The sequence below is a fragment of the Lemur catta genome, chromosome 10, assembly GCF_020740605.2.
Source record: "Lemur catta isolate mLemCat1 chromosome 10, mLemCat1.pri, whole genome shotgun sequence".
NCBI lineage: Eukaryota > Metazoa > Chordata > Mammalia > Primates > Lemuridae > Lemur > Lemur catta.
Genome location: NC_059137.1, coordinates 21,092,336 through 21,119,278, shown reverse-complemented (window position 1 = coordinate 21,119,278; position 26,943 = coordinate 21,092,336). Strand labels below are relative to the sequence as shown.

At 51.5% G+C, this 26,943-nt stretch overlaps 1 protein-coding gene across 4 annotated transcripts in view; it reads left to right on the top strand.

Annotated features, from left to right (window-relative positions):
- RGS3 (regulator of G protein signaling 3) overlaps nt 1–26,943 on the top strand; it is a 117,605-nt gene that overhangs the window by 9,491 nt on the left and 81,171 nt on the right. For 2 of the 4 annotated variants that reach the window (XM_045563558.1, XM_045563560.1), the window contains exons 2-11: nt 3,569–3,619; nt 6,424–6,482; nt 7,577–7,671; nt 8,698–8,766; nt 16,361–16,421; nt 17,580–17,676; nt 18,265–18,320; nt 24,742–24,823; nt 25,627–25,732; nt 26,481–26,832. In XM_045563558.1, the coding sequence (XP_045419514.1) occupies nt 3,569–3,619; nt 6,424–6,482; nt 7,577–7,671; nt 8,698–8,766; nt 16,361–16,421; nt 17,580–17,676; nt 18,265–18,320; nt 24,742–24,823; nt 25,627–25,732; nt 26,481–26,832 (1,028 nt within the window). Of the gene's footprint in view, nt 1–3,568; nt 3,620–6,423; nt 6,483–7,576; nt 7,672–8,697; nt 8,767–16,360; nt 16,422–17,579; nt 17,677–18,264; nt 18,321–20,587; nt 20,886–24,741; nt 24,824–25,626; nt 25,733–26,480; nt 26,833–26,943 lie in introns of those variants that run through there. The other 2 variants (XM_045563567.1, XM_045563559.1) reach the window with 2 other exon arrangements.

The window sequence follows — 26,943 nt, the reverse complement described above, 5'->3', positions numbered from 1 at the left end:
ATATACTAAAAGACAATGAATTGTATGCTTTAAATTGGTGAATTGTACAATGTGTGAATTATATCCCAACACAGCTGTTAAAAAAAGGACTCCATAATGCCTTTTATATCCTAATCTTGGAAGTCATCTATTGTCACTTATACCATATTCTACGGTTCAAAGCAAGTCACTAAGCCCACATCTGAAGGGAGGAATTAGGCTCTACCTCTTGAAAGGAAAAGTGACAAAGACTTGTGGACAAATTTTAAGCCCATCACAGGTCTAGAGTGGCTAAGAGTGGAGGCCCTGGGGCTGGACCATCTCCGTGCAAACCCAGCTCTGCCCCTTACTGGCTGTGTGACCTGGATGACCTGGTTAACTCTTTTTTTTTTAAATAAATGACAGAATTTAACATTGGAGAAATAAAAATAATCAGTATGCTTATGTGGTTTGATTCAAATAAAACAATAAACAGTCCCAAAATATATTTATCTGAAATACCATATAATTGAAAGGATAGTAGGTACTTATTTTCTACCAGAATTATTCAAATTAAAGATTTACAGAGGCTGAATTATTTGGGAAGATACAAATTTTCCAGTTGCTTTGGGGTAACACTTCACCCCAAGCCAATAGCAATGTCTTTTTTTCCCAAAATATTATGTGGGTACATATGTTTTTGGTTCTAGGTGTTTAACTCTTAATCTTCAGTTTCCTTGCCCCTCTCTGAGCCGTGCTCAGGGCTGCGGTGTGGATGAGGCAGCTGAGGACCACAGAGACAGAGTGGCTGGGTTCCCTCCCTCCAATGGAGGGAAAATCTGTGATTGTTAGTGGCTGACTAGGCTCTGTGTAGACCCAATCTCCTTTGTACATTTGTCCTGATACTATCACCTTTCCTGTGACTTTTAACACATGATGGTTCTTAAATGGGCAATTGCTTTTGGGATGAATTGGGTTTTCCGGATGACTGCTGCTTCATCCTAGCCAGGCAAGTCCCTCATAGATGTATTCTCTGCACATTCAGGGTGGCATGAGCTCCCTCTGGGACAAATTCTAGCTGACCCCTGAGTTCAGCAATGGTCTGTAGCCCCTCTTCTTGCTTCATTTTCTGAGTGTGTCTCTTCCTGATTGTGTCCTGAGAGTCAGAAAGTCCTGTGCCCTGCAGAATTTGGGTATGTTGCCTCCTCTGAAGCCCACCCTCCTCTAGTATTTCCCTGCCATATAGGGTCCTGTCTGTTCTCCCTTTGGCTCTGGGCCCCCGCTCCCTGGTACACTCTTGTAGCCTCTCTTGGTACCCATCACCAGCACCCTTTGCAGGTAGCATTGGTGCCCAACTGCAGTCCCATGGGAAGTGGGGACATGTTTGGTGTTAAACATAGATAGATGCCTTCGAGATCTCATCCATGACTGCTGGCCTTTGTCTGTTTCCAAACCTCCCTCTCCTGCCCCACCCTGGATCAGGCACGGTTTTTGTATAAGGTTTCTCAGCGCTAGGGAGCCCTAATGAGGTAATTGCTTGGGCCTTGAGATAATAATACCATGGATTCTCATGGCGCCTTTCGTCCAAGGACCTGCTGACACTCCAGCATTATCTGATCACAGCTTGGAGGGTGCCAGAACCCCTATGATTAGCTCCACCTTACATGCATGACAGACAGGAGGGCAGTTAGGGCTGGCACTGGAACAGGATTCCTGGGCTTCTGAGAGCTGCATCCTGGGCAGGAGAGCTGCAGGGATTTCTGAAGGATGAAGGGCTGGGCCGGGGTTTGCTGGAGCCTGAATCACTTTGCACTGAAGCTTAAACACTGAAAGTGTGCGGGTCAAGTGATGGCCAGGTCACAATGGTTGGTGGACTCAGGCAAGTTATGAGACACAAAGCTTCCCTCCTTTCTGTTCTCCAAACCCTGCCTGCCCTTCCTTTAGCCAGCAACAAAGTGCAAGCCCCAGCCACCATGCCAGTTTCATGGGGCACGTCCAGAGACGAACAGTTGGGATGATGAGAGGGCGTTTCACTGTGCTGTGAGGAATGGTGGAAGGACTTAAGACTTCGGGTCTAGAGGAGAGAGCCCAGAGACGGCAGAACAAGAGCCAGTCAATGAAAGTTACTAGGAGGCCACTGTTGGCTCAATAAAGATGGAGCATTGAACAATCAGAGCTGTTTTAAAAGAGAAAGGGCTCCCAGGGCAGGGAGCAAGCTCCCCACCACTGGCCGTGACCAAGCAGAGGGAGGGCACTGCTAGACAGCGCTGTTGTAGATGGAGCAATGCAAGGGCTTTCTGGTTGGTGTGCCCTGCCCCGCTCTTCCTGGGTCCCTAGCACCTGTCCATGGGTGAGCTGAGTTCACTGGCATCTTGAAGTTCCAGAGAGAGTGTATTGGACCGAGAGAAAAATATCTATCAATGGGGAAGAGGAGCGAGGCCCTCTCTTTTCTCTGTCCCTGCTAGAGGCCACTGGGTGTCTGTGAGGATAACCTGAAGTTTTGCTTTGCTTTTCTTTTCTTTAAATAAAAATGAGAAAAGCCAAGGGAAAAATCCTCACCCGGCCCCTCGCTCCCTGCTGCTTTCCAGGCTTGGTCCTCCTCTTGTCTTCACGTTCCCCCACCCCACTCTCCTCGCTCTTCTCCTCCCTTGCTGCATTCCTCCCTCCCTTCCTTCTTCTCCCTTCCTCCCCTCCCCTCCTGTTTTCCTCCTCTTTCCTTCTTTATTTCCTTTTTCCTTTCTTTTTAATTACAGAGGTCCTATAGTGCATGGGTATATTCGTATTGTTGAAATAACAACGATAGTGTAGGTTCAAGTTCCTCTTGACCACCGTCCCTCCAGTTCCCAGGCTCTTCTCCAGAGGTGGTCCCTGTTTTTAATTTGGCATCCTTTCAGAACACACACACACACACACACACACACACACACACACACACAGAGATACGTACCATACCTGCTCTTCTGAAGTGTGCTTGCTCCTTTTAATACCTTGTCTCAACATTATTCCCACACCGGTCATACAGAGCTCCTCATTTTTTGCAACAGCCCACACTATGCCATAGTGCAGCTAAAAATGCTTTACTTAACTATTTCTGTATTGACGGACATTTCAGGTGTTTCCAATTTTTCCTTATTTTATTAAACAATGCTGTACTGTCAGCCTTTGTGTTCATGCGTGAGTTTTTGTCTATGATTGTTACCTGGAATGGAGATTGCTAGGTTGAAGGATGTGCAGCTATCGCCAGAAGTTACCCTGCATTTACACTTCCACCCTCACGGTGTGAGAGTACCTGTCTTCCTGCGTCATTACCGACGTTTGACAACTGCCCAACAGCGAGAGCTCCCTGGCGTCCACCTGGGCTGCCTGGTGCAGTCGTGAGCTCCCAGTGTCAGAGGGCATAGGCGGGGGGAGGGACCCCCTGTTGGAGGCATTGGAGAAGGGACTCCTGAGGTGGCGAGAAGGCTGAGCCACGTGGCTTCTGATGACTTCCAACCAGAGGCTGTAGGAGTCTTGGAAAGGTTTCACATGAACAAAGAGCATTCCTGTCACCTTTACTCCAGTTTTCACCCAACAGGGAGCTGAGGTGAGCTTGTTTCTGTCGTTTTTGTAGGTCAGCTGAAGCTGTCCATTGAAGCCCGGGACCGGGTTCTGCTGCTCCACAGTGAGTATGGCCTTGTGCAGGCTCACCAAGGAAGGGTGGCCACTCAGCCTCCCGCCTGGAGCCAGGGTTGGGGGGTGGTGTCACCATGGGCCAAGGCTTCTTTTCTCATGTTCCTATAGCATCCTGCCATGTGTCCACTGGAAAAAGTGGATTTTCACTTGGGGCTCTTTCTACAGATGCAGCCCTGGGCCTGCCTCTGGGCTGTGTCTGGAGTCCACTCAGTGGGCCTTTTCCTTCAGCAGGCTAGAGCTCTACTCAGGCACCCCAACACCATCCTTGGCTCCCGCAGAATAGGGCCACAGAAGAGCTTTGCTGGCCTTCCTTCCTTCTCTCATCCATCCTTTCTTCTTTCTTTCCCTATTCTCACTCATTCATTTATTCATTCATTGACGGGCAGCAGTGTCACGGGTAAGATCACAGCCTTTGTAGCCAGCCCACTAGAATCTGAATCCTGGCTCTGATAGTCACTTGCTGAGTGGCCTTGAGCAAGCTCAGTTTTCTCATATGTCAAATGATAGTGGTAATAGTGTCTATCTTAAGGTTGTTACAAAGATTGAATGAATTAATATTGGTAACGTGCTTAGAACAGTGCTGAGCATGTAGTATACCCCATATATGTGTTTGTTAAATGAAGTAGAAAATCATAAACTTCCAAAATAACGATTGACCATTGGCTGGGGATACCATGGAGAAGCACCTACCCATGTGTAGGTGGTGCTGATGGGATGCCGGGGAAGACCTGACAAAGGGGGTGATGTTCACACTCCATCCTAAAGGAGGAACGGGCAATGGGTGTGTGGACAGTCATTTCATGTAGGGGGAGCAGCAAGTACGAAGGTCTGGGGGTCAGAGAGAGCAGGGTGCATTTGAAGGGCTTTCCAGCATGACTGGGGCACAGTACAGGAGGATTTTGTACTTTATGTGTCCATTTACCCATTTGCTTATCCTTCCGTTCAGCACATACGCAGTTACTGAGCTTCTGTCATGGCCCCACTGCCTGCACTCTTCTGTTTAGACCCAAAGGCCCTGCCTGTCTCTCCAGCCTCCCTGACTCTTGCTGCTAAAGGTGCCCTGCACCCCCTTTCTGTCCAGCTACTTGCATCCCTTGAATGCATCTGCTTGCTCGTGCCTCAGTGCCTTTGCACCCACTATTCAATGTGTTTAGAATAATCTTCCTTCTTTTTTGAACTCCTTTTGAAAAATAACTCTCCTTCACTTTGATTTTGCAGGAAATATGCCTGCCTTATCATTAAGAGTCAGGAAGAAAGGCTCATTTTGCCTTATATTTCCCCCTCCAGGAATCACTGCCCACCCCGCCACCCTCAACCTACCTGCCTGGGCTGGGTTTATTGCTTCCTCCTTTGTATCTTCACCACAGCCCTGACTACACTGTGCTTCCCTGTGACTGGTCTTTCCACCAGACTGGCAATGCAGCAAGGGCAGGGGCCAGGTCTGCCTCACCGCAACTGGTGGCCAGAGAGACCCAGGAGGTCATCAGGCCTGGATCCTGCCCTGGAGAACTACACCCTCGAGGGGAGGGATGCAGGCAGGAACAGTAACCAGGATACCGGGCAGAGTAGACCAGCAGGCGCCTGGAGTCCTCTGGTCTTGGCTGTGGGGGGCCCAAGGTGAAGTTCCCAAGGACCAGCAGAAGGGTGTTCTTTGCCTGCCAGGGCCTGACTCCAGCTGTGCAAACAGTTTTTGCAAAATGCATCTTGGCCTCCACCACTCCATTTGTCCTGCACAGTTTGCTTTGGCTTCACCCCAGTCTCAGGCCCTTCAACCCTTCCAGCCTGCCCCCACTTCTTCCTTTGGCTCCCCAGGCCTCACACCTCAGACTACTGGGAGCTCTGTCTGAGCCGAACCTTGGGCTCAATCAAAACCAAACATAAAGGAAAATAGAAAAGAGGCTCAGTTCTCTCAGGGCTGTTGTCTGATTTCTATAGTCCTCAGGCAAATGGGCAATGCCTGCTTTCATAACCACACCTGCATCCACCCTATGCCTATCTTTTGCCTCTATTTATTATTTTTTTCTTTAGCAAACATTTGTTGAGCAGTTATAATACTTGTCAAGCACTCTACACATTATCTCATTTAATTGGCCCAACTGCCGTGTGAAATGCATATTATTATCACTAACCCACCAAAAATGGTAAATTCCGTCTCAGAGAGGCAAAGCAACTCTCTCTTGCTCTCATGGTTAGTAAGTGGTACAGCTGGGTCTGTCCACCTCTGGAACCCAAGCTTGTGACTACTGTGCTATACTGTCCCTCAGCTGCAGCACAGCTCCTGTGCTCACTGCACATGGTAAGTCCTCCAGCTTGGCGTCTTCCTTCCTGGAAGACAGTCTTGTGTGTTAAAAGGAGCACTGGACTGGGAGTCAAGTGACATGCATTCTAAATCTGTCATTCCCATTGCTCCATGATTTGGGGCAAGTTCCTATCTTTGGATTCCCCTCACAGCCTCATTTTCTCCATTAAATGAGGGGTTGGACTCAAATAAATTTTAAGTTACCTTCCAGCTGTAAGATTCCAGGAATCAAACGCACTCTGTAATGCCTTGGTGAGGGTGCTGCCAGAGCATGAGAGAGGGTGGGAATGGCCTAGACCAGAGAGGGGTTAATATCCAATGGTTGTCAATGGTTGTTATGCAGATTAAGGGCCTGGTAGTAGGGGCTACAGCTCTACTACTCACAGATATGCCTTTCTTTTCAGATCTCTTAATATACGTGGGTGTGTATGTCTACGTGTGTGCATGTATGTATATTCCCATTCATCCACCCCAACATTTTCATTCTCTTTTAGTCATAGAAGGCAAAGGCCTGATAAGCAAAGAGCCTGGCACCTGTGATCCCTATGTGAAGGTATATGCTGGGGCTGGAGGTGGGGTGGGGGTATGGAGGGGCCATGTCACTGGGCTGAGTTCCAAGATCTCAGCATACTTGTGGGCCTGGGGCCATCTGAGGTGGTGGCTGCCATATCATTCATTTGGTCAGTAGGCATTTATTAGACACAGTGATGAGGCCTTGTGCTAGGGTAGACCCCTTCCCTTAGCCTGGCTTGCTCGGTCCCTAGGGCATTCTGCAAGAGCCAGAATCTTAAGAGTGGTCTTGGTCATCCATATAGGTGGGCACAGTGAGTGTGTAGATGACTGATATCCACAGACAATCCCAACCATTCTTGTGAAAAGCAATATCTTCGCCGCCTTCCTCCCAAAACTAGAGGTGGGATGGTCAGGTTTGGGCAGTAGAGTAGAGGGAGTGTCCCAGAGGGCTGGAAAATCCTTCTGGGTTAGGCCCTTGCCATGGAACCAGAGGCCCTGCGGGGGCAGGGATCTACTTCCAGCAAGAGCCAAAGGCCAGGCCTCCTGGAGAGTGGCAGCTGGGGTGTAAGGTGCAGGCCTTGATGCGCCCCTCAGCATTCCTCCTGAAACCCTTGGGCAGGTCAGAGGCCCCTGTGGGCAAGGGCTTGATTGGGAGCGGGGGGGGCGGGGGAGATGTGGGGGGGTAGGGGGTCCCTGAGGCAGGGGAAGAGCAGCATTGGGGCCAGAGCATGGGTTTAGGGGCTTAGCAGGAGGCTGACCTGGAGCTCTTGTGAAGGGAGCACTCAGCAGCTGCTGGGAATGTGGAAGAGAGGAGGCCTTTTGCTTTTCGAGACACCACTCTGCTTGGAGGGAGAGCAGAGATGACAAAGTTGTATCCCATCTCTGGCTGGGCCATGGCCGCCTCCTTGGCACCTCCCACCCTGAGGCCCTGTCCTGGCATCTGACTGCAATGCCTCTGGCCCTGGGCTCCTTGTTCCTTTCCAGCATCTGACGGGGGCTCCATTTTGTCCTCTGCACAGGCTGATTTGAAGGACTAGGAGGCCTTTAACTTGGAGATGTGCAGGGTCAGCTGCTGGGCTTAGGTGATTACATGGCCCTGAGATGAGCTAATGCTTACTTTTTCTCCAATTCAAGATGTCTTTGATCCCAGAAGATAATCGAATCCACCGTCAGAAGACGCGGACCGTTCCAAACTGCAGAGACCCAGCTTTCCATGAGCACTTTTTCTTGTAAGAGCGGTGCAGCCGGGGCCTAGAGAGGAGAGGGAAGGAGTGCTTATCTGGAAACAGCCCTGTTTGCCAAATCTAGAACTAGATCTAAGCAGAAAAACAGTGACTTCTAAAGGATGTCTTTGTTTTCCCATTCACTGGTGTCCTTGCATCCCTGGCAGCGGGCCTAGCAGTGAGGTCCGCGGTGATAAGGTATTGCTGGGCCGGTTCTCACAGCTGAAATGCCCAGCCTGGGGCTGGCAGCCCCTGGAAAGAGTAGGCAGCTTCCCAGTGTGCCTCGGGCCGGGCTTTCTCCTCTAGCAGAAGGAATTTTCCAAGCTGAAGGATGTTTTGCCTCCCTGCCCCCCTTTTTATTTAAACTTGCTAACCTCTCTGAGCCTCGGCTTCCTTATTTGTAAAATGGGGCTAATAATAGCACCAACCTCCGAGCACTGTGAGCTGTAAATGGGACCCTGTAACCCAGCACCCGACAGAGTGGCAGCTGCTGTGGTTATTATTATTATTTCTTTCCCCATCTCTGAACTCTGGGGCCAATGGGAAGGTAATGGACATTTTATATTTTCCTATTAGTGAAAATTAACAATAATATTTTGGTTTTTCTCTCACTATACAAAGTAATTTTGCTTATTATAGAAAAACAGAAAATATAGATAAGTGAAAAGAAGAAAATAAAAAACACTCCTAGCCTTGCTACTCACAGACAGAGCTGCCTTGCTGTATTTCTTTTCAGATCCTTTAACTTGTGTGGGTGTGTATGTCTGTGTGTGTGTGTGTGTGTGTGTGTGTGTGTGTGTGTTTACAAAAATGGAATTGTTTTATAATAGTGTATTGTAATCTCCTTTTTGTCCTTAACGTAATGTAAACTCTTTTATGCAAGTGAGTACGCATCTCTCACACTATTTGTACCATAGTCTATTTACCCAGCTGTTTAGGTTATTTCTAAATTTTTGGAATTATGACTGACTCCAGGGGTCTGGCCTGGAGCTCAGCCCCGCGGACACCCTGATCGTCTGATTTGCTTTGCAGTCCCGTCCAAGAGGAGGATGACCAGAAGCGTCTTCTGGTTGCCGTGTGGAACAGGGCCAGTGAGTCCAGGTGAGGAGCACTGCCGAGCTGGAGGGAGACTGTTCTGGGATGGGGTGGCAGCCAGCACACCGCAGGGCCTCAGTTAGTGCTTGCTGGATAAATGAGTGGCAGTGGCAGCACCAAACTGGAGAGGCTGCCGCCCCTAAGTCCCCATCACTCCAGGTGATGCCAAGGGCTGTGTTATCAGTGAGCATTTGCTGAGTTCTTGGTAGCAACAAAGCACTGTGTGGGCCACTGGGGCTGCCAACCAGTGTACACGTGGCTTCTGCCCTCCAGGTGCCCACTGTTTGGGCAGGGACACCAGGCACATGGAGATAAGTTACAGTAACAATGTGCACATGCTCAGTTCCACAGGACTCTATGGACCGTGAAAAGCTGGCCTGTTTCTCTCTTAGTAACCACTGTACGTAGTGCCTAGCACATAGATGTTTAATAACTATTGGTTCCTTTAGGAATGAAATGAGTAATAAGGACAGTTAAGTGTGGGAAGAGGGAGAGTTCACTGTGGGCTGAGATGATCAAGGAGGGCTTCATGGAAAAAGTGGGATTTTGAATTTAGGGAGAGATTAAGAATAAGACAAGGAGGGAAGGTTGGAAAGGGATTCCAGGCAGAGCACAGCACGAGCAAAGGCAAGGAGGTAGGAATATGCACTGTGGGCTCAGACTGCTGTGAGGACGCCAGTTTAGGGGGAACAGAAGTTTCGTGTAGGAGAATCCAAACAGGCTGATCTTGCAGGCAGTGCACGGCACAGGAGGGCAGATGTGGTCATTAGTGATGGCGGTTGGTACAGAGCAGGAGGTGGGTGTTGGGTAGGGGAGCCTGCGAATTGGCTGCTAAGTGACAGCAAATGACTGTCATGGCCCACTGTGAACAGCAGTGGCTTATTTAGCTGGTGCAGCATAAGGAATCTGGGAGACCCTGTGGCCAGTAACATTTGTTGAGCAATCAGAACTATATGGTGACTTAAAATCAGCTCAACTTACTCTCTTAGACCTGGAAAATATTTTTAGGTTGATGTTTTTTAGCACCCTACATTTCATTAGCTAGTGTGCTTTTTAAAGGTGGGCCTTATTCAGCCTTCAAAATGCAGGGATTTTCTTTTATTAGAGTGTCTACTTTTTATCATAGAGTGGTGCTCATGGTACTATAGACCTCATCCATTCATCCAGCTACCATTTCCTAGGTACTAATGTAGCAAGAACATTCTAGGTGCTAGGGACATGAGAAACTGTCCTGCTCTCACCAATAGAGACTTGGGGGTGTGAGTGAGGAGGGGAATGTCACATTAATAACAAGAGCAATCATTTACTGGGTGCTGACCTTGAGCCAGGGGTTAGCAATGCATTATCTCATTTGATTCTTACAACTCTAAGAAGAGTGTGGTTTTGTCCTAAGTTTTCAGAAGAGAAAACTGAAGCTAAGAAAGGCTACGAACTTGACTAAGGTCACACAGCCAGTGAACAGTAGAGTTAGGATGGGAACCCAGGCAGTTGGACCCTAGAGTCCTTATTCTCGACACTGTACTGCCTCATGGGTGCACAAGCAAATGACAGAAGAAAGAGCCAGTGGAGTAGAGAGGGCAGAGCAGAGCAGGGGTGGAGGGAGGAGGGATCTCCAACCTCACTGGTGTTGCTGGAGGCTCAAGTTCAAAGTAGGAACTGGCTAAAAATTAGATGAAGACTTTGGCATAAGCCAAATCAAATGATCCTGTAGGTTCTATTTGGAGTGGGCTTTCTCCTAAGGGAATTGGTTCCTAATCCTCAATATGCATCAGAATCCCACCTGGGATGCTTGTGAGAAACACAGGTCCCCAAGTGCCACATCAGATTGATTAAATCTAAATCTTCATAGGCCAGGCTGAGGAATCTGCATTTAAACACGTTCGCTGGGTGAACCCTATGCAGCCACTTTGGTGTTCAGGCATCGGTTTGGCCACTGGGAGATACTGAAGGGTGTCGAGCCAGGAATAACAGATGCACATTCTGGATCTATCACTGTGCTAGGTCTTTGGAGGGTTGGGATAAGAGAGAGGCTTTGGGGCCAGAGAAGAAGGAAGCAGACTAAGGCCATATTTAGGAGATTAAATCGATAGTACTTAGCAGTGATTTGGCTGTGAGAGCAGTGGGAGAAGTCAAGGGTAACTCCTGGGTGGCTGGCAGTGTCCCCAACTAAGACAATGTACTGGAGGGGAAGGTGAATCAGCTTGGCATGCAGTTTGGCATACAGGTGCCCGCAGAGCAGCCAGGTGAGCACTGTGTGGGAGGGCTTGCTCTTACCAACCTGGAGCTCGGAGGGAGAGAGGTCTGTGCCAGTGGTAGAGACGTGGAAGCCGTGACTACAACAGGCAGTGGCTGAAATTCTGAGCAGGTGAGACCACCCAGGAAGAGCATTGAATATCAGGGACCAGGGGTCAGAATCCTGTCTTCGAAGGGACAGGCAAATGAAGGGAAAGCCCTGAAGGAGACCGCAGAGGAGCGTCAGAGAGGTGGCGGGCATCCTGCAAGCCCGCTGGATGGAAGCAGACCTCAAGCTATGGGAGGAGCCACGTGTTCCAGCATGATCTTCCTTCCCTGGAGAACAGACTGAAGGGGCAGAGCTGCTGGGGAAGGAGCCGGTCATGTGCATCACAGCTTTCAGGAAAGAAAGTGAGGCCGGGGAAAGTGAGTCAGCGTGACCCGGGCAGTGTCTTCACTTGTTGCCTATTTTGGGAAAGTGAGATTCCTTGTTAAACAAACCACAGCCAAACTCATGGTCCCAGCCCCAGCCCAAAGCTCAAGAGGGACGGAGCAGGCTCAGACAGGCCTGCCCGCGGAGGACAGGGCCCTGCCAAGCGGTCAGCACCGCGGGGGGCCAGCGCAGCCTCTGTGTGCTCTCCATGCACCCTCCCCTGTATTGATCCGTTCTGAACGAGAAGGCCTCTGACTTGGAGGAGGCAGACAGAGCGACTGCAGGAAACTTCGGCTCTGCTGAACACTCTCAAATCAAATTGTGCTTCTCTGAAGGACGGACATTCAACTTATCAACATGAAAGACAATTACGGAAGGAAGGAAACCAGCATTTACTGAACTCTTCTCTGTGCCAAGCACTTTACATACATTATCTCATTTTATCCTCATAATAACCCTGAGAGGTAGGAGTTATTATTGTCCCTCTCTTCAGAGAACAGAAAACTGAGGCTTAGGAAGGCTAAGCCTTGAACTTGCTTGAGGTTTTATAACAGCTCATATTTATTAAGCACTTACTATGTGTGGACATTAATGTAAGCACATGCCGTGCATTTTCTAATGAAGACTTGCACCACCACATTAGGTAGATATTATTATTATTTTTGCTCTTTTACAGGTGAGGAAACAGGCACAGAGATGTTATGTAACTTGCCCAAGGTAACACAGCTAGGATGCAGTGAAAACAAGAAATCCAGGCAGCCTGGCACCAAGCCTGTGTACTCAGTAACTGTGACCGCATTACAGCACACTTGACTGCCTCACATGGGTTATAAATGTCTCCAAAGCTGTACTTCTAATGTGTCAGTACGCCTGCTCTCCAGGCCTCGTGCTGCTTTTCTTAGTGTTTATCATGTAGTTTTCTATAAATCATTCAGCCAAATGTGTGGTGGTCACATTTTGACCTATAGACAATAAAAGGGAAGCATCTATGCCACAAATTCTCACGATCCTTCCAGTGATGGCTGTAAACTTGTATTAGAGACAGAAGACGATCTACAAAGACGTTCTGGGGAAGGCCTGGATGATTCCAGCTCATCAGGGTGATCACGGTGGGAGCTGAGGAGAACCAGGCCTCAGAGCAGCAGGTTTTGGCTTAGCTGTGACTTGCCGTGAGTTCACGGGTCAGTCCCTCCCCTGCTCTGGGCCTCCGTTTCCTTGTCTGTAAAATGCAGTGATTTCTAAGCTTTCTTTAAGTTTCAAGTTTCTGTGAGTTTTTTTTTAAATTGTAGACATTTTCAAATGAATGCAAAGGTAGAAGTATCATATAATAAAGCCTCGTAGACCCATAGCCCGGTTTCATGAATTATCAATATCTGGCCAATCTTATTCCAGCTATGCCCCGCCTACTTTCCTCTCCTCCAGTGAATTATTTTAAAGCACATCCCAGACATCATCTCATTTCGTCAGTATATCTTTCTCAAAGATGACTTTTAAAAAAATAACTGTGATGACATTTTCCCACTTAAAAATTAATAGTAATTCCTCAATATCATTGAACATGGAACTAAGCTATTTAAAAGTTCTGTTTGATGATATGGTGAAAGCCAAACTGAAGCTTCTAGTATCAATCATAGCATTTTCAGAATTTGTAGCCAGAGAACAGTCTTGGAGAAAATTGTAATGTTAGGTACTAAGTTAAAAAGTGCATATATATATGTATATACAATTAAAGAACATGATATTTTATGTTATTAGTAGCTACATTTACAGAGGATCTGCTTGCTACGAGCCCTGCACTGTCCTGCTTTCTGTAAGTGTACTCTCTCCTTTAATCCATTTTATAAACAAGATCTCAGTGCCAAGTACAGTGGCCTAATGTCTGAAAGCTCGCGACCAGTGATGGATACCGAGCTTAAGGAAAAGAGTGAATGGAAAAATATGTGTTCAATTTAAGCCACCAAATTAAAAATAAATTAAGATTAAATGGCGTAACCCATAAGGCCCCTGAGAGAGAATTAAAGTACATTTCCTCAAAAGTAATGCATTTTTTCATCTTGCAGTGAGTCTACCACCCTAGGCTCAAAAGTAAACAGTACTATTCTCCATGTGTGCTGCATGAAGTTACCTCTGAGCCTTTGTACTGGCTGTTCCCTCTGCCCAAAATGCTCTTCCTGTCATTCTCTCTGGCTCAAGCCATTAGGCTTTATTCAAGCGTCTCAGCCCTGAACTACCTCTTGCATCCCCAAGCCTTCAGAATTTGTTGCCTGCACTGTTCATCTGTCAATCTCACCCTGTCTTGTGACATTCCCTGTATTGCTGTCTTGAACTGCTATTTAAATGCCTGCATGTTTGTTTTGTTTCCTTAACACTGCGGCTCCTTGCCCAGTGCCTGCCAACCATGGGCATGATGGATTTATCCATTTGTCAAGCCTTCGCTGGGTTCACCAAGCCCAGAGCTCAGGCCTGGGCAGTCAGCAGTAACCAAGGCTTGGTTCTGGAGACATTGCACCTAGTGAAATTTCAGGCAGTCACCTTGGAGGGTGAGCGCTAGTTCCCAAGTTTATAAACTAATGGCTGTATTGCCACATACTCAAGTTGCTTGTAAAAGAAATCTTTCTTCCTCTAAAGGTTTTTCAAAAGCAGGCTTAAGAAATAGCTAATTGAAGAACACTTAGAGGTTCCTGCTTATGGACATTAATTGTGACAATTTACTCTGGCTGAATTATCGTGAAATCATTGGAGGCCCCTTAGCAGGAAGCGAAGCTCAAGGGAGGCTATTAACCATTTAACATTCTCTAAGCACCAAGGAATGACAATTCCACTTGTTGAAGAGCAGGGAGAGGCAGCCAAGGTATTGCATCGGCCTGAAGGTTTAGAAAGTTTCAGCCATACCCAGTTAAAAGAAAAGTGTACAGCAAGGCAGTGTGGGTACCTAGATACCAGGTGAATGTGTTGACAAAATTAAATCAGCATGAGGACTTTGGCAAAATCTTGACACAGCTTTTCTGGAATGGCAGCTCAGGTTAGTGTCTTCTCCTTATGATGGTCACTGCAGCTGCCTCCTGTCAGTGCTGACTTGGCCACTTCCCAAGAGGAAGGAGATTTGGTTTTGACAGTGGGCTGGGGAGGAACGTGTGGAAGGGTCGCTTTATTGGGGTGACTGCACTGTCCTGTTTGAATAGATTATTAACATGGCCTTGTATGATGAGAGGGGCAAGGGAGAGGGGGGCAGATGGAACCAAGGCTGAGGAAATGGGAGCAGGGGGAGTGGTAGAGTGAGAGCAGCTGTTGAGAGACAGCCAGACGTACAGGCCTCAGCCCCGCGGATGTGAGTCGGAGGGTGGATTTGCAGGCAGGTGGACCGGTTTTGAGAACCAGCCCCCAGCATTCTGCATCCTCACCCCTCACTCAGCTTGGCTGCCTTTGAGAAGCTAGTTGTGTTTTGCTTAGGACTGTCAGGTGGTGAGCTGCCACCCTTTCTGGAGAATCCAAGCAGTATGTGTTTATAGAGCCCTTCTAGACCACCGGTCTTCGGCTGGGGCAGGCATTGGTGGGTCCCCTGCAGGATCCCCTGGAGAGCTGAGCACAGATCTCAGACAGGCTGTTCGAGGGGTCCTGTGACAGACTTCGGTTGGAACCACTGCCCTAGCACAGGCCCCCTTAGAGCAGGTTCCCGGGAGGCCCACCTCCAGGGAGTTCACTACCCACCCAGCAGCCTGTTCCGTCTTTGGCTTTGATATTGTGCCTTCTACGGGACGTGCCAATTCTCTCATCCACGTGGGTCCTTCAGATATTGTAGCCAACCACCAGGGTTATGCTGTAGTCCAAATATCCATGATGTTTCTTGATTGACAGTTATCAAACCCACGAAGGAGTCTAAGTTGGGGATGTGGTAAGGGAGAGGAGAACAGGAAAAAAATACACAAAACTTTAGTGTTAGGCTAGAGCTGGGTGTGGTACCACAGAAGTAATTAAAAGTACATTGATACTGGGTTTTATCCCCCGATTACAAAAGTAGTGCTTGGTCCCTGTGACAATGTGAAAATAGTGAAAACCCAAAGAAGAAAACAAAAATCCTTAATAATCCCACCGACCAGATACATCCACTATTAGTACTTTTGTGGGTGTCTTTCTCATTAAACTACAGCTTTGTAAACTTCCTTTTCTCTAACAATAGCAAGCTTATTTTTTGCATTTTATAAATATCAACCTATGCCATCGCTATTACAAGCTGCCAAGTATTTGTCAGTCCCTGACTGTTGGATGTTGAGGTTCAACAGTGGACGTTCTCCAGGAACTCTGAATTCCTCTTAACCAGTTTAAACCCAGCCCTCAGCGTCGTCTGCATTCTTTGCGAGGCCCGACCCTGGCTCATGCCTACCTGCCCTGCTGGCAGGCAGGTCAGATTGGTCACAGTGACTTTGTGTGTCAGGTTGGTTTGGACCTTGATCCGGAGCCATCTAAGAACTGCCCGGGTCCTGCCTGGGCCTGACACAAAGCTTCTTGAGCTTGAGGTCCCATAACTTTTCTTCTCTACTGAGCACCACCAACTGATGGGGCAGCTGAGGTTCTCTTCAGATCTACCCAGCACCAGAGCAGCTAAAACCCGCGAAGTAGTTCCGGGCCTCTGAGGTCTGTGGAGGGGTGCCGCACCAAGGCCTGGGAGGCCTGAGTCTTCCCCAAGCCCCCAACCTGACTACTAACTAGTCCTGTGACCTAGTGGGGGAGCCAACTCTGGGCCTCCAGTTTTTCCTCTATAAAATGGAGATGGTAATGCCTCTATACTCACAAAGTCAGAAGGATCAAACGAGACGATGCATGTAAAAATGCTTTGTAAATCACAGTGCATCAGGTAAACATATATTATACGTGATAATCAACCTCCCCATATAGCCCAACAAAAAGTGCTGACTCAAACCTCTGTTGATCTCCCAGACAGGGTGGACTCATCGGCTGCATGAGCTTTGGGGTGAAGTCCCTTCTGACTCCGGACAAGGTGGGTCGTAGGGAAGCTTCTGGCAGGGTCATCCCACCTGGGCCAGGGCTGGTACAGGTAGGCTTTGTCTGGAAGCCCTTGGGTGAGGCTTCTGTCTATGAGATGGTGCCCTACTGAGACAGGTGCCCAGTGGCCTGAATAGCAGCACTGTGTCACCTGCTGAGCTGAGGGTTTGGGTCCCCTTTTAGGTTTGTCTTGCAGGAGAGCAGTTGTTAGGCAGCCCCAAGTCCTCCCAGGAAGTTCTGAGTCTGGGGTCTGCTGTTAAGGACACTAGCAGGTCCCTTGGGGCCCAGAGCACTCCTGGGCCTGCCCTGGAAGAGGAGGCCCAGGTGCTTCTTGGGGCCCACTCCAGGGAGCTCTTGATCTGTCTACCAGGTCTGATATTTCTGGGTCTAGCAGAGAAAAAGCGAGCAGCACCATCCTCTGTGGAGCTTTCATTTAGGCTGGGTGAGGACTCTGGGAGCTAGAGACCCCTCCTGCTGGGTCACCGGTCCCTTATCCATCTCTACTCTGCACTGCACCCCCAAACTGGAGGATGGTGAGCAGGGAAGGGAGCCACTCCTTTCGCATGTCCCTGAAAATGTCCTTGGTGGCCTGCTGCATGGCCCTGCCACCAGCTTTGAGTCTAGAAGTGCAGTCTGGGGCAGATGTGAGGACCCTCTGTCCTGCACGTGGGTCCCAATGATCTCTCGTCCACAGCCCCGGCTTCGTTCCCTTGGGAAAAGCCGTCCCCCTGGAGACTGCTCAGGAGCCTCAGGATGCCCACTTTTTGGCTTCTCCATCCCTCTTTCACTCCCTCCCCTCTGTTCTCTCAAACATTTATTTGGCTCCTACTGTATGCCAGCCTAGTGCTAGGCACATCAGAGAGCCTGTGCACAGCCTAGTGGGGGAGGCAGGAAGGCAAGTAGATGGTGTCCGCCAGGGATAAGAGGCTGCCAGCGGTTGGCAGAGGGGAGAGCCAGCTCCACCCGGAGCCTCAGGGGAGGCTTCCTGGAGGTGCAGGTGTAGCAGGTGCAGCAGCCTTGGGGCAAGGAGGCTTGAGTGTCTGTCTCTCCTGCGGGAGAGTGTCCAGCTGCTACGTTTTGAGGGTGATTGGTGGCTGTCTGACTTGTGCCCTATGCCTCCTTTCTGAGCATGTCATTTCTTCTCTCGTGACAGGAGATCAGTGGCTGGTACTACCTTCTTGGGGAGGACCTGGGCCGGACCAAGCACCTGAAGGTGGCCAGGCGGCGACTGCGGCCGCTGAGAGATGCATGTACATCCCCTTCAGCTTCCTTTCCCAAGACCTCCCCGCTCCCTCCCTTCCTGCATGGTAGCATCAGGCCCTGTGTTTGGTGACCCCTGCCACTCCAGGCTTCTGTCAGGCTGCAGGGTGCAGGGGCTTCTCATGAGCACCTGCTAGAATGCAGGCTGCAGGCAGCCACATTTATTTGTCTGACTGGGCTTTCCTGGGAGAGGGTTATGGCCTGACCCCACGTGGTTCAGCTCCCCTCACCCCTTGCTCACGGAGGGCTGGGCTTCAGGTGCTTCCCCAGTGGCTCCTTCCCAGCTCCAGTGTCTTAGGGATCCCCTCTGGGCTGCCTTACTGACTTTGGGGTTCCCACCTCTGCAGGCAGAACGTTTAGGCCCTGCCATGAGCACTGAGGCTCAGGACTTCGGCTCTGCCTTTCCCATGTGCAGCCCTGGCTCCTGAGCCCCTGGCATCTCCATATCCTGGAGGCCAGGAGTGGCCTGGGCAGCCACAGGGGCCTCTTGCCTGATGTTGTCTTCTGGGTGATTTGTGGAATAGACCCTTGTATGCCAGCAGACCCTTATATTCTGACTCTGCTCTATCACCTTCCAGACCCTCGGCTGAGAATGCCAGGAGGTGGGGATACTGAGAATGGGGAGAAACTCAAGGTATGTGGGGACAAGCCTGGGCATTGCTCTGGGGGCTCTGATCTGCTCCTTGTCAGTCCCTTGGCCCAGGAAACCCCTAAAGGATCAACATTTGGTGCTTGAAACTCAGCAAGCCGTGCATTCAGAAAGGATTAATTCTTGGCTTTCCTAAGGCACATTATAGGAAATAAGTGCTTTCCTTAGGTTATCCATGATGGTGGCAGTGGTGGGGAGAAAGCCAGGCCCCAACCCTGGAAACAGAAGGGTCTGGATCTTACTGACTTTTGGCTTCTGGAAGCCAAGTTCTCCCCTTCCCATAAGCCCCCTCAGTCCCCTGCTCCCCCTAGTGCTGTGGCTGAATCACCTTCTCAGGTCCGCTTGGTATCGGGGGCAGCTGTGATTCTGAACCTGAGACGGGTGGGTTCTCCCTCCATTAGTGCTCTGAGTCTGGAGAGGAGCCTTCTTCACGTAGCGTTTTGGGAGAATTCTGCAAAATTCATTCTGTCTCTTTGCAGGGCATGGCAAGTGCCCCGTGGTTTTCTCTAACAACCAAGAGAGGGAAAAACACACTCCCAGCAACTGATCAGCCCCTCTGTGCCAGGTGCTGTTGTTATCTAATCCTCACTGCCACCTCTGAGGTAGTTGTTGCTTTCCCGTCTTAGAGATGAGGGGACACACAAGGTTCAGAGACATTTCAGAGACTCTCTGTGGCCACACAGCCAGCAAGTGGCGGAGGCAGGCTCTGAGTGAGCCTGGCTGCCTGTCAGGTGCACTGTGCCACGCTGCCTCCTGCTTGTGACCTCGCTGGGAGGGTATATGTTTCATGATAGTATCTTACATAGAGGTGTATTACAATTTACGAAGCATTTTCACTTTCATTGACTCAATTCATTCACTCATTTATCATTCAGTAAGTATTTCCACCGATGTGGGCCAGGCCCCGTGCTGGGATGTAGCTGTGAACAAGGCCAAGGTCCTGCCCTCAGGGAGCGCACAGTCTAGAGCTGCACTGTCCGGTATGGTAGCCACCTGCTGCCTTCACTACTGAGCACTTGAAATGTGGCTAGTGTGCCTGAGGATCTGAATGTGAACTTTTATTTAGTTTAATGAATTTCAGTTTACCTTGTACATGTGTCCCATGCCTACCGCGTTGGACAGCATTGCAACTGTCAATTAGAGTCCCTTGCCAGGGCTGTTTGGTCTGTTTTCTGTGGCTTCCTTAGGAGTTGAAAAGCCTGCCTCTGGCTTCCGTGGGGAACTGCAAAGACCTTTTCCCCTCCCTCTGTACTTTCCGAGCACAGAGAGAAAGGTGACCAGGGAGCCTCCTGGTGATCCGTGGGAATTACACAGACACCAACACTGTAATGTTCTTGGTGGCTTGGGGAAGTCCTGGGGGATTCTGCACACAGCCTGTGAGCTCCTGGGGGCCTTGTTCTGAGGTGCATTGGATTTTCCCAAGCTTGTGCACTCAAGGATATCTGTAGGACTCAATAAAGAGGGCGTGGTCGCCAGAGGCTTGGTTGGGGCTTAGGGAGAGCCCCCCAGAGGTCACCTGTTCAAGCCCTGTATTGTGCAGCTGGGGAGATGGAGGCCCAGAAACCTGGGTAACCTGCCCACAGTCACACAGCAACCAAAGCTGGGCTGGACCAAGGGACACCCTCTGTCATGGAGGGTGTGGGTGGGTGGGTGGGATTCCTGGGGGCTCTGAGATGGGCAAAGAGGGCTGAGCTCACCATGTGCTGCTCTGCTGGACACATCCTGGGACTGCAAGGCAGGAAACAGGACCCGAGTTCTGGGCCCAGCCCCCCACTCCCCTGCTATGTGACCCCAACCTCTCTAGGCCTCAGTTTCTTTGTTGAGGAGGCTGGATCGGCTGATGATTTGGAAATCGCTTCCACATTTGACTTCACAGTACACATAGCACCAGATCCGCTTACATGGATGGGGAAACTGACTTTTAAGTAGCTTCTGAGTGGCAGGCAGGTCCTCACACTCTAAATGTTTTGTGTTCCCTGTCTTGAGATGGGAAGTCTGCAAGTGCAGCCCCCCATGGCGTCCTTGGATTCTTCAGGTCGGGGCAGTCCCCTGGCTTTGCTGCTGGGGACCCTGGGACTTGCAGGGGGAAGCGGCGTTGTTATAGAGCTGCCGAGTTTTCTGCCTGGGTCTCCTCCAGTGAGGGGTATTTGTGAGAACATTGGAATCACAAAGTGGCCCATGGCGGAGAATGCAGCCAGAACAAAGGCGCCCTCTCCCCGCCGGGCCGGGGGAATACTAACTAGTTGACAGGAATTTTAATATAAAACTCTCTCTCTTCCTTGTCATTCTGAGGTTTCAGGAAGCCTTCGGGCTTATCGTGTAGAGGCACACAGCACAGACAGGGCTTGGGGAGGTGAGAGGTGATTTCCTGCCATTCTTCTGTGGGGCGGGCTTCCCAGGGCGGTCATGCCAGGCTGACGGGCGCAGTGCGGGCTCCCGCTGCTGGGGGGAGAGCTGGGTTTTCATGGGGCGGCAGCCGAGGCAGGACCCGCAGCCATGAACCGCTTCAATGGGCTCTGCAAGGTGTGTTCGGAGCGCCGTTACCGCCAGGTGGGTGCTCGGCCCTATGGGGGGAGCCTATGGCATGTGGGGGGCAGAGGGTGGGGCCCGTCTGTGCAGGACTTCTCTCCCCACGAGCCCTTCCTCGCCTCCCCCTGCTCCCTGCAGGCTCCTTTGGATCTGGGGAGGAGGATGGGGGCAGGAGCTGGACCCACGGCCTACGACCCTCTGTGGGGCCAGACCAGGCCCAGCTCTGTGCATAGTCCTAACCACTGACTGGGTGATGTGATGTCCTTGGTGAGATTGTCTTGCTGACTTTCTGTTCTTTTTCTCTGGGGAGGGGTATGGATTAAAAAAGACATCTCAAGCCTGAGATTGAAGATGCCTTAGTTGCTGAGCAGCTGGGTGTTTCTGGAGGGGGGTTTTGTATTTTTGCTCACTTTCCCTACTTCTGATGGGACAGCAGCGCCCGGCCTGCCCTCTGCGTGTGTGTTGCTGTGTGCTTGTGTGCGGGCTAGGATGTTTTTGTATATGTGTATGTACACATGATCGTCCTCCTCCACAGCCCTGATGCCTTGCGGTGGCTTAGGATTCCTCTGGCTTTGGAGTCTAGCTTCGCTGAGAGGGTTCGGCCTCAGTCTTGCAAGCGGGGACAGAGTAGGGACTGACGATCCTGTTAGCCCCAGAGCCTCTTCTGGAACTGTGATGGGGCATTTTTTCTTATGAAAAAGGAATGGAGTCAGGGAGAGTGAAGGCAAGGGATATCCAAGCTGGAGGGGACCTCAGAAGTCGTTCTGATTTAAAAAATATACAGATGCCCGTCTGTTTGTTTTAATGACCACGCTGGAATGTGGGTCCTGACTCCTCTGACAGGGTCTGGCAGCTGCCCACTAGGGGACCCGGTGTTTTCCCTCCAGCTCTCCCTGTCCCAGGTTCTGCCCTGCAGCCCCCACTCTGCACTTTCTGCCCTCCCCGAGCCAGATAGAGCAGCCCCTGTGACACCAGCTTCTGGGTGGCAGAGTGGTGAGGCAGAGAGAGCACTGGATGAGATGTCTGGAAGTCCGTGGTCACTTTGGGACTCTGGGCCAGAAGACTGGGGCACGCTGGCAGTCAGAGTGGGGCCAGGCGTGATTGTGGGCTGGACCTGGGGCCCTGGGACTCAGAGTTCAGGACGGCTCCTGTGTTAGAAACCAGCACAGACTTGAGAGCACCAAGTTTTTTGTCAGACCTGAGTTCAAATCTATCTCTGTTCCACTTTGGCTGTGGCTCTTGAGCAAGTCACTTTACCACTCTGAGCCTCAGTCTCCTTGTCAGTAAAATAGGGATATAAAGTCCAGTGATGATGGTCTGAGAGTAAAGGGGATGACGTGTATGAAGTACCTGGCTCAGCGCCTGCTACGTACATCTAGGAAGCGTTCGGTACATGGCAGCAGTTGCGGGTTGAAATCTAGGCAGGGCAGAGGATCAGAAACCAGGCAGGAGGACAAAAGTGAGGCGCTGGCATGGGTGAGGCCTGAGAGCAGTGGCAGCTCCTGCCCTGGACAGGAAAGAGCAAGAACCACCCCCAGGAAGGACAGCCTCTGCCAGGAGCCAACGAGGAGTCACCAAGTTGCCCCTTTCACCAACTGACCTTGAGAGGCCAAGGTCAGAGAGGAAGGCTGAGAGCAGGAGGGTGGGTGGGTAGGGTGGGGGGGGTGCCGCTTATCACTTTGGGCCTTGATTTCCTTCTCTGTAAAATGGGCATCCTAAAACTAGCCCTGCATTCCCGTCAGGGCTGCAGGGAGGTCCTTCTTTGGACACTACCCTCTCAGCGTGGTCAGCGATCATGATTCTGCTTCCTTCGTGTAGTCCGCCCCTCACTCTGAGCTAGGAGGTGAGTGAGCTTCCTGACACCCCCTCCTCTTCTCCTTCGCAGCCCCCAGCTGGGTTGCACTGCGGTCTGGGCCGGCTCTTCTTAGGCTCGCATCCAGCAGGGTGAGGGGGCTCTAGTCAACAGTCCGGATCAGACGAGGGGACCAGACCCTGGCGGGAAGGCTGTCTTCCAGGAGCTCACTCCTCTCCAGCCTCCACTCTGGAGCTGTTACCCAAACCAGCCCACCCGGAGCCCAGGCTGCTGGCGCTTGTTTTCCAGGCAGGAGGGGCTGTGGGCCTGTGGTGGGGCGGGACTGGGGAAGTGCTAGAAAGGCTTTGGGACCCCAGCTTCTGCCTGGGCTGAGCGGTGGCTTGAGAGACCCCTAAAAATTCCCCCTGGTCCCATGGGTGGGCCAGCCTCCTGGCATCTTCTCTGGCCTCAGGTGGGCCTGGCAACTAGTGGTCGCTCCTTTCCTCCAGCTTTGCCCGCTTACTCCTGGGTTTGTTTTTCTTTCTTTCTTTCCATTTTTTTCCTCTTCCTGTCTTAGCTGCGTGTTTTCCCAGAATTCTTATGGGAACGGGGTATTTTCCTGCCCCCTCCCCCTTCCCCTTGTCTGTCAGATTTCCTGTTTTACAAACTGCTTTGAATCCAGGCCCGGGGCTGGTGGGAAGCAGAGCCTCAGGGGCCCCAGCCGCTTCCAAGGGCCTCTGTCACTCCAGGCCTCCTCCCTCCCCTTGGGATGGCTGGCAGGTGAATGCAGGTGCCCAGCCTCGGAGAGACAAGCCTCAAAGGAAGGAAGCAGAAGTCTTCTGACAAGGCCGTCGCCCTTGACCTTTTCCAGGCTTGCTGAGCTGGCTTCTTTCTCAATTTGCCTCGGACACCCTTCCCCATGCCTCACCAGGGTCCGCTCCAAGTCCTGCTTCTTCCAGGGCGTCTCTTGGGACCCCACTGAAACCCTTTCCTGACTTTTGTTCCCTTAGCAGCCTGAATGAGCCGGTGGGTCACACTGCACACTGCATCCTTCTGTGGGTAGGATGCGGCCAGGCTGGCCTCACTAAATTAGCCTGGCTGAGTTCCTGCCGTTAGGAAGTGTGGCATCCAAAGTCAAAGCACAAAGGACTGTTCACAGCACAGTCCTCATGCTTTACTCTGTTGCCTTTGTGCCCTGCTTTGCTTTGGAGGGGTTTGGGCATCCTCGTGCCCCTCAGGGAGCCAGAGACCAAGGCCTCATGCCTGTACCTCAGCAGAGCCTGGCATGCAGTAGGGGCTCACTAATGGTGTACTGGTTTGAAAAGAGCATCCAGATAGCAGGGCCCTTTCATGGGACTTCTGAAGGTAGGGGTAGTGGACCTACCAAGCACATGGGCCTCCACAGGCACAGAGAGGTCAGTGGCCGGTTGGGGTTCAGCTGGGAGGCCGATCCGTGCCCTCCCCTCCCCCTCACCTGGGAGCCTCACTGAAACTGAATGCCTCGAGGCCCTGGCCACGGACTGCCCCAAGAACCCCAACTCTCTTCCTCCGACCCTTGGCCTGCGGCTGAGGGAGTGTGACCCAGTTTCCCCTCCTCTGTGCTCTGGGAAGGCAGCGACCAGGCTGGCTTTGTCTTTGGGCCCCCAGCACAGGGCCAGCCCTGGGCCAATGCGCTGTGAGCCTCTGTGGGACGGGAAGAAGGGAGGGAGACACAGGCACAGGCGACACAGTGGATCACAGGCAAGGTGGAGGCGTGAGCGCCGGTGGGCCCTTGGATAAAGGGCGGGGGATGCCGGGGCTGAGGAGGGCGAGGTTTGCCCTTCCAAGACCTTGTCCATCCCAGGCCCTCCCCGTGTTGGCTTGGGTTTACCTCCTGAGCTCCCAGCCTTCCCGCTTGGCCCACAACCCAGGGCCCAAGATGGCTGGGCCGAGACAGGGACGGTGAGCGGCTGGCCAGTTCCTTCTTGGCTCCAGTTCCCTTGGAGAGGAGGGTGGCTCTGGGGCGGGGCCTGTGGGCTTTCTGACCTTGGGGCAGGGGCAGTAGCTTCTGGCTCCTGCAAGTGACTGGGCAGGGCTGTGTCCTAGATCACCATCCCGAGGGGGAAGGACGGCTTTGGCTTCACCATCTGCTGCGACTCTCCTGTCCGCGTCCAGGCGGTGGATTCTGGTAAGTGAGTGGCTGGGGGAGGCCAGCCCTGCTTGCCTGCCGCGCACCCGGGCTTTGCCAGCAGAGCCTGGAACAGAAGGGGGAGCCCCAAACTGGAGCAGAGTGTCCTGGTTTTGCAATATGAAAAGAATAATATTTTTAAATGACCATAGATGAAACTGAGGTTCATGAAAATATGTCCACTTTTTTTTTTATCAAAATGAAAATAGGTTTTTATATTTTGTTTTTCAATCAGTTTAAACAGGAACTAAACCTATATCAGTAACAGCTGCATGGGAAAATGAAAGTCATTTATTAAGTCTGCTTGGAATCAGTATTTTATCCTAGACCAAGCCGGATTAGCGCCTTGAAATAGTCATTCCTTCCCTACTTTTCACAAACAAAAGATTTCCCTTAATCACAGAGTGAGCATCTTGAGGGCAGAAGCCAGGACTCAGTGATCAGGGTGTCCCCGTGCCTGCACAGGGGTGGTGCTCAGTGGATGGCGTAGGAGCGAGAGAAGTGTGTGAGCCTGGCAGCAGGGGAGGGTTCTCAAGGGGGTAGGAGGCCCTGGGGAGGAGGAGGGGGCCTGGGGACAGGAGGACAGCAGAGAGGTGAGCCAGCACCGGGGGAGGCAGGCAGGGAGGAGGTGAGGGCAAAGGGTGCCTCCCTGCAAGGCCCTCGAGAGCTGCCAAGTTTGGCCCCTCATTTCACAGATGAAGAAACGGAGAGAAAAAGGGCCGTCCTTGTCTAAGGTCACCATGGAAGCAAAGGGCTCCAGGCCCTTTGAGGGGGCCCTGAATGGTTTTTCTTTGTCCCTGCAGGGGGCCCGGCTGAGCGGGCAGGGCTGCAGCAGCTGGACACGGTGCTGCAACTGAATGAGAGGCCGGTGGAGCACTGGAAATGTGTGGAGCTGGCCCACGAGATCCGGTGACAGGGGGCAGTGGGCGGCCGGGGCCTCAGGCTGATGACATACTCCCCCCTCCCCCCCAGCCCTGGCACACTGCCCTGCCCTGCTCTTGTCAGTCCCTCCTTTGCCCAGCTGTGAGCAATTCACTTTGCTCCTCAGGGAATCAGTTTCTTGGCCTGAAAATGGAAGGTTCAGGCTCAGAGCAATTTTGGATCCCAGAGCAAACAGCAGGGAAGACGCTCTCAGACAGACCCTGTGGTTCCTGACATGGCTCCAGAGGGTTGCTTTCCACTTGAGCTAATTATTTCTGCTACCTAAGAGCTAAGCCCATTCTTTCTTAAGGATGTGTAGATGTGACAAATGTATCAATTGCACAATTAAGAAATTATTTTTAAAAATGTTTGGGTCCTCTACATTTTGACCCCCTAGGGTAAAACTCTAATAGCCCCATTTTAGGTTTGCTTCTAGAATTTGTAGATGAGGGGTTGCAGGGAGGTGGCTTGCTGACTCCTACTTGTTTATAACTTGCCCGATCCTGGCCTTGGCCTCAGGGTCCTTCTCAGCCACTGCCAGTCAATTAGAGTTGGCCTAAGAGACCCCTTTGCTGTCTCCACTTTACATGGCCTCTTCCATCCCTTCCTGTCCCGACACTGGGGGCTTCTCCCCTGTGTCTGCTTCCTCTTCTCTTTCCCGTCCTCTCAGGCCCCTACCCTGGCAGACACTGGTCTTCCACAGGCTCAACCTCTCTGTGTGATGCCCACCTTCCAGGAGCTGCCCCAGCGAGATCATCCTGCTCGTGTGGCGCATGGTCCCCCAGGTCAAGCCGGGGCCAGACGGCGGGGTCCTGCGGCGGGCCTCCTGCAAGTCGACACATGACCTCCAGTCACCCCCCAACAAGCGGGAGAAGAACTGCACCCATGGGGCCCAGGCACGGCCCGAGCAGCGCCACAGCTGCCACCTGGTGTGTGACAGCTCCGATGGGTTGCTGCTTGGCGGCTGGGAGCGCTACACCGAGGTGGCCAAGCGTGGGGGCCAGCACACCCTGCCTGCCCTGTCCCGTGCCACCGCCCCCACCGACCCCAACTACATCATCCTGGCCCCGCTGAACCCCGGGAGCCAGGTATGAACAGCCGGTGTGGGGGAAGGTGAAGGGCACTGGGTTCCCGTGGGAGGCCAGGAAGACTTGAGGACTCAAAAGCTGTGCTGTGAGGAGCCTGCAAGGGGAAGGGAA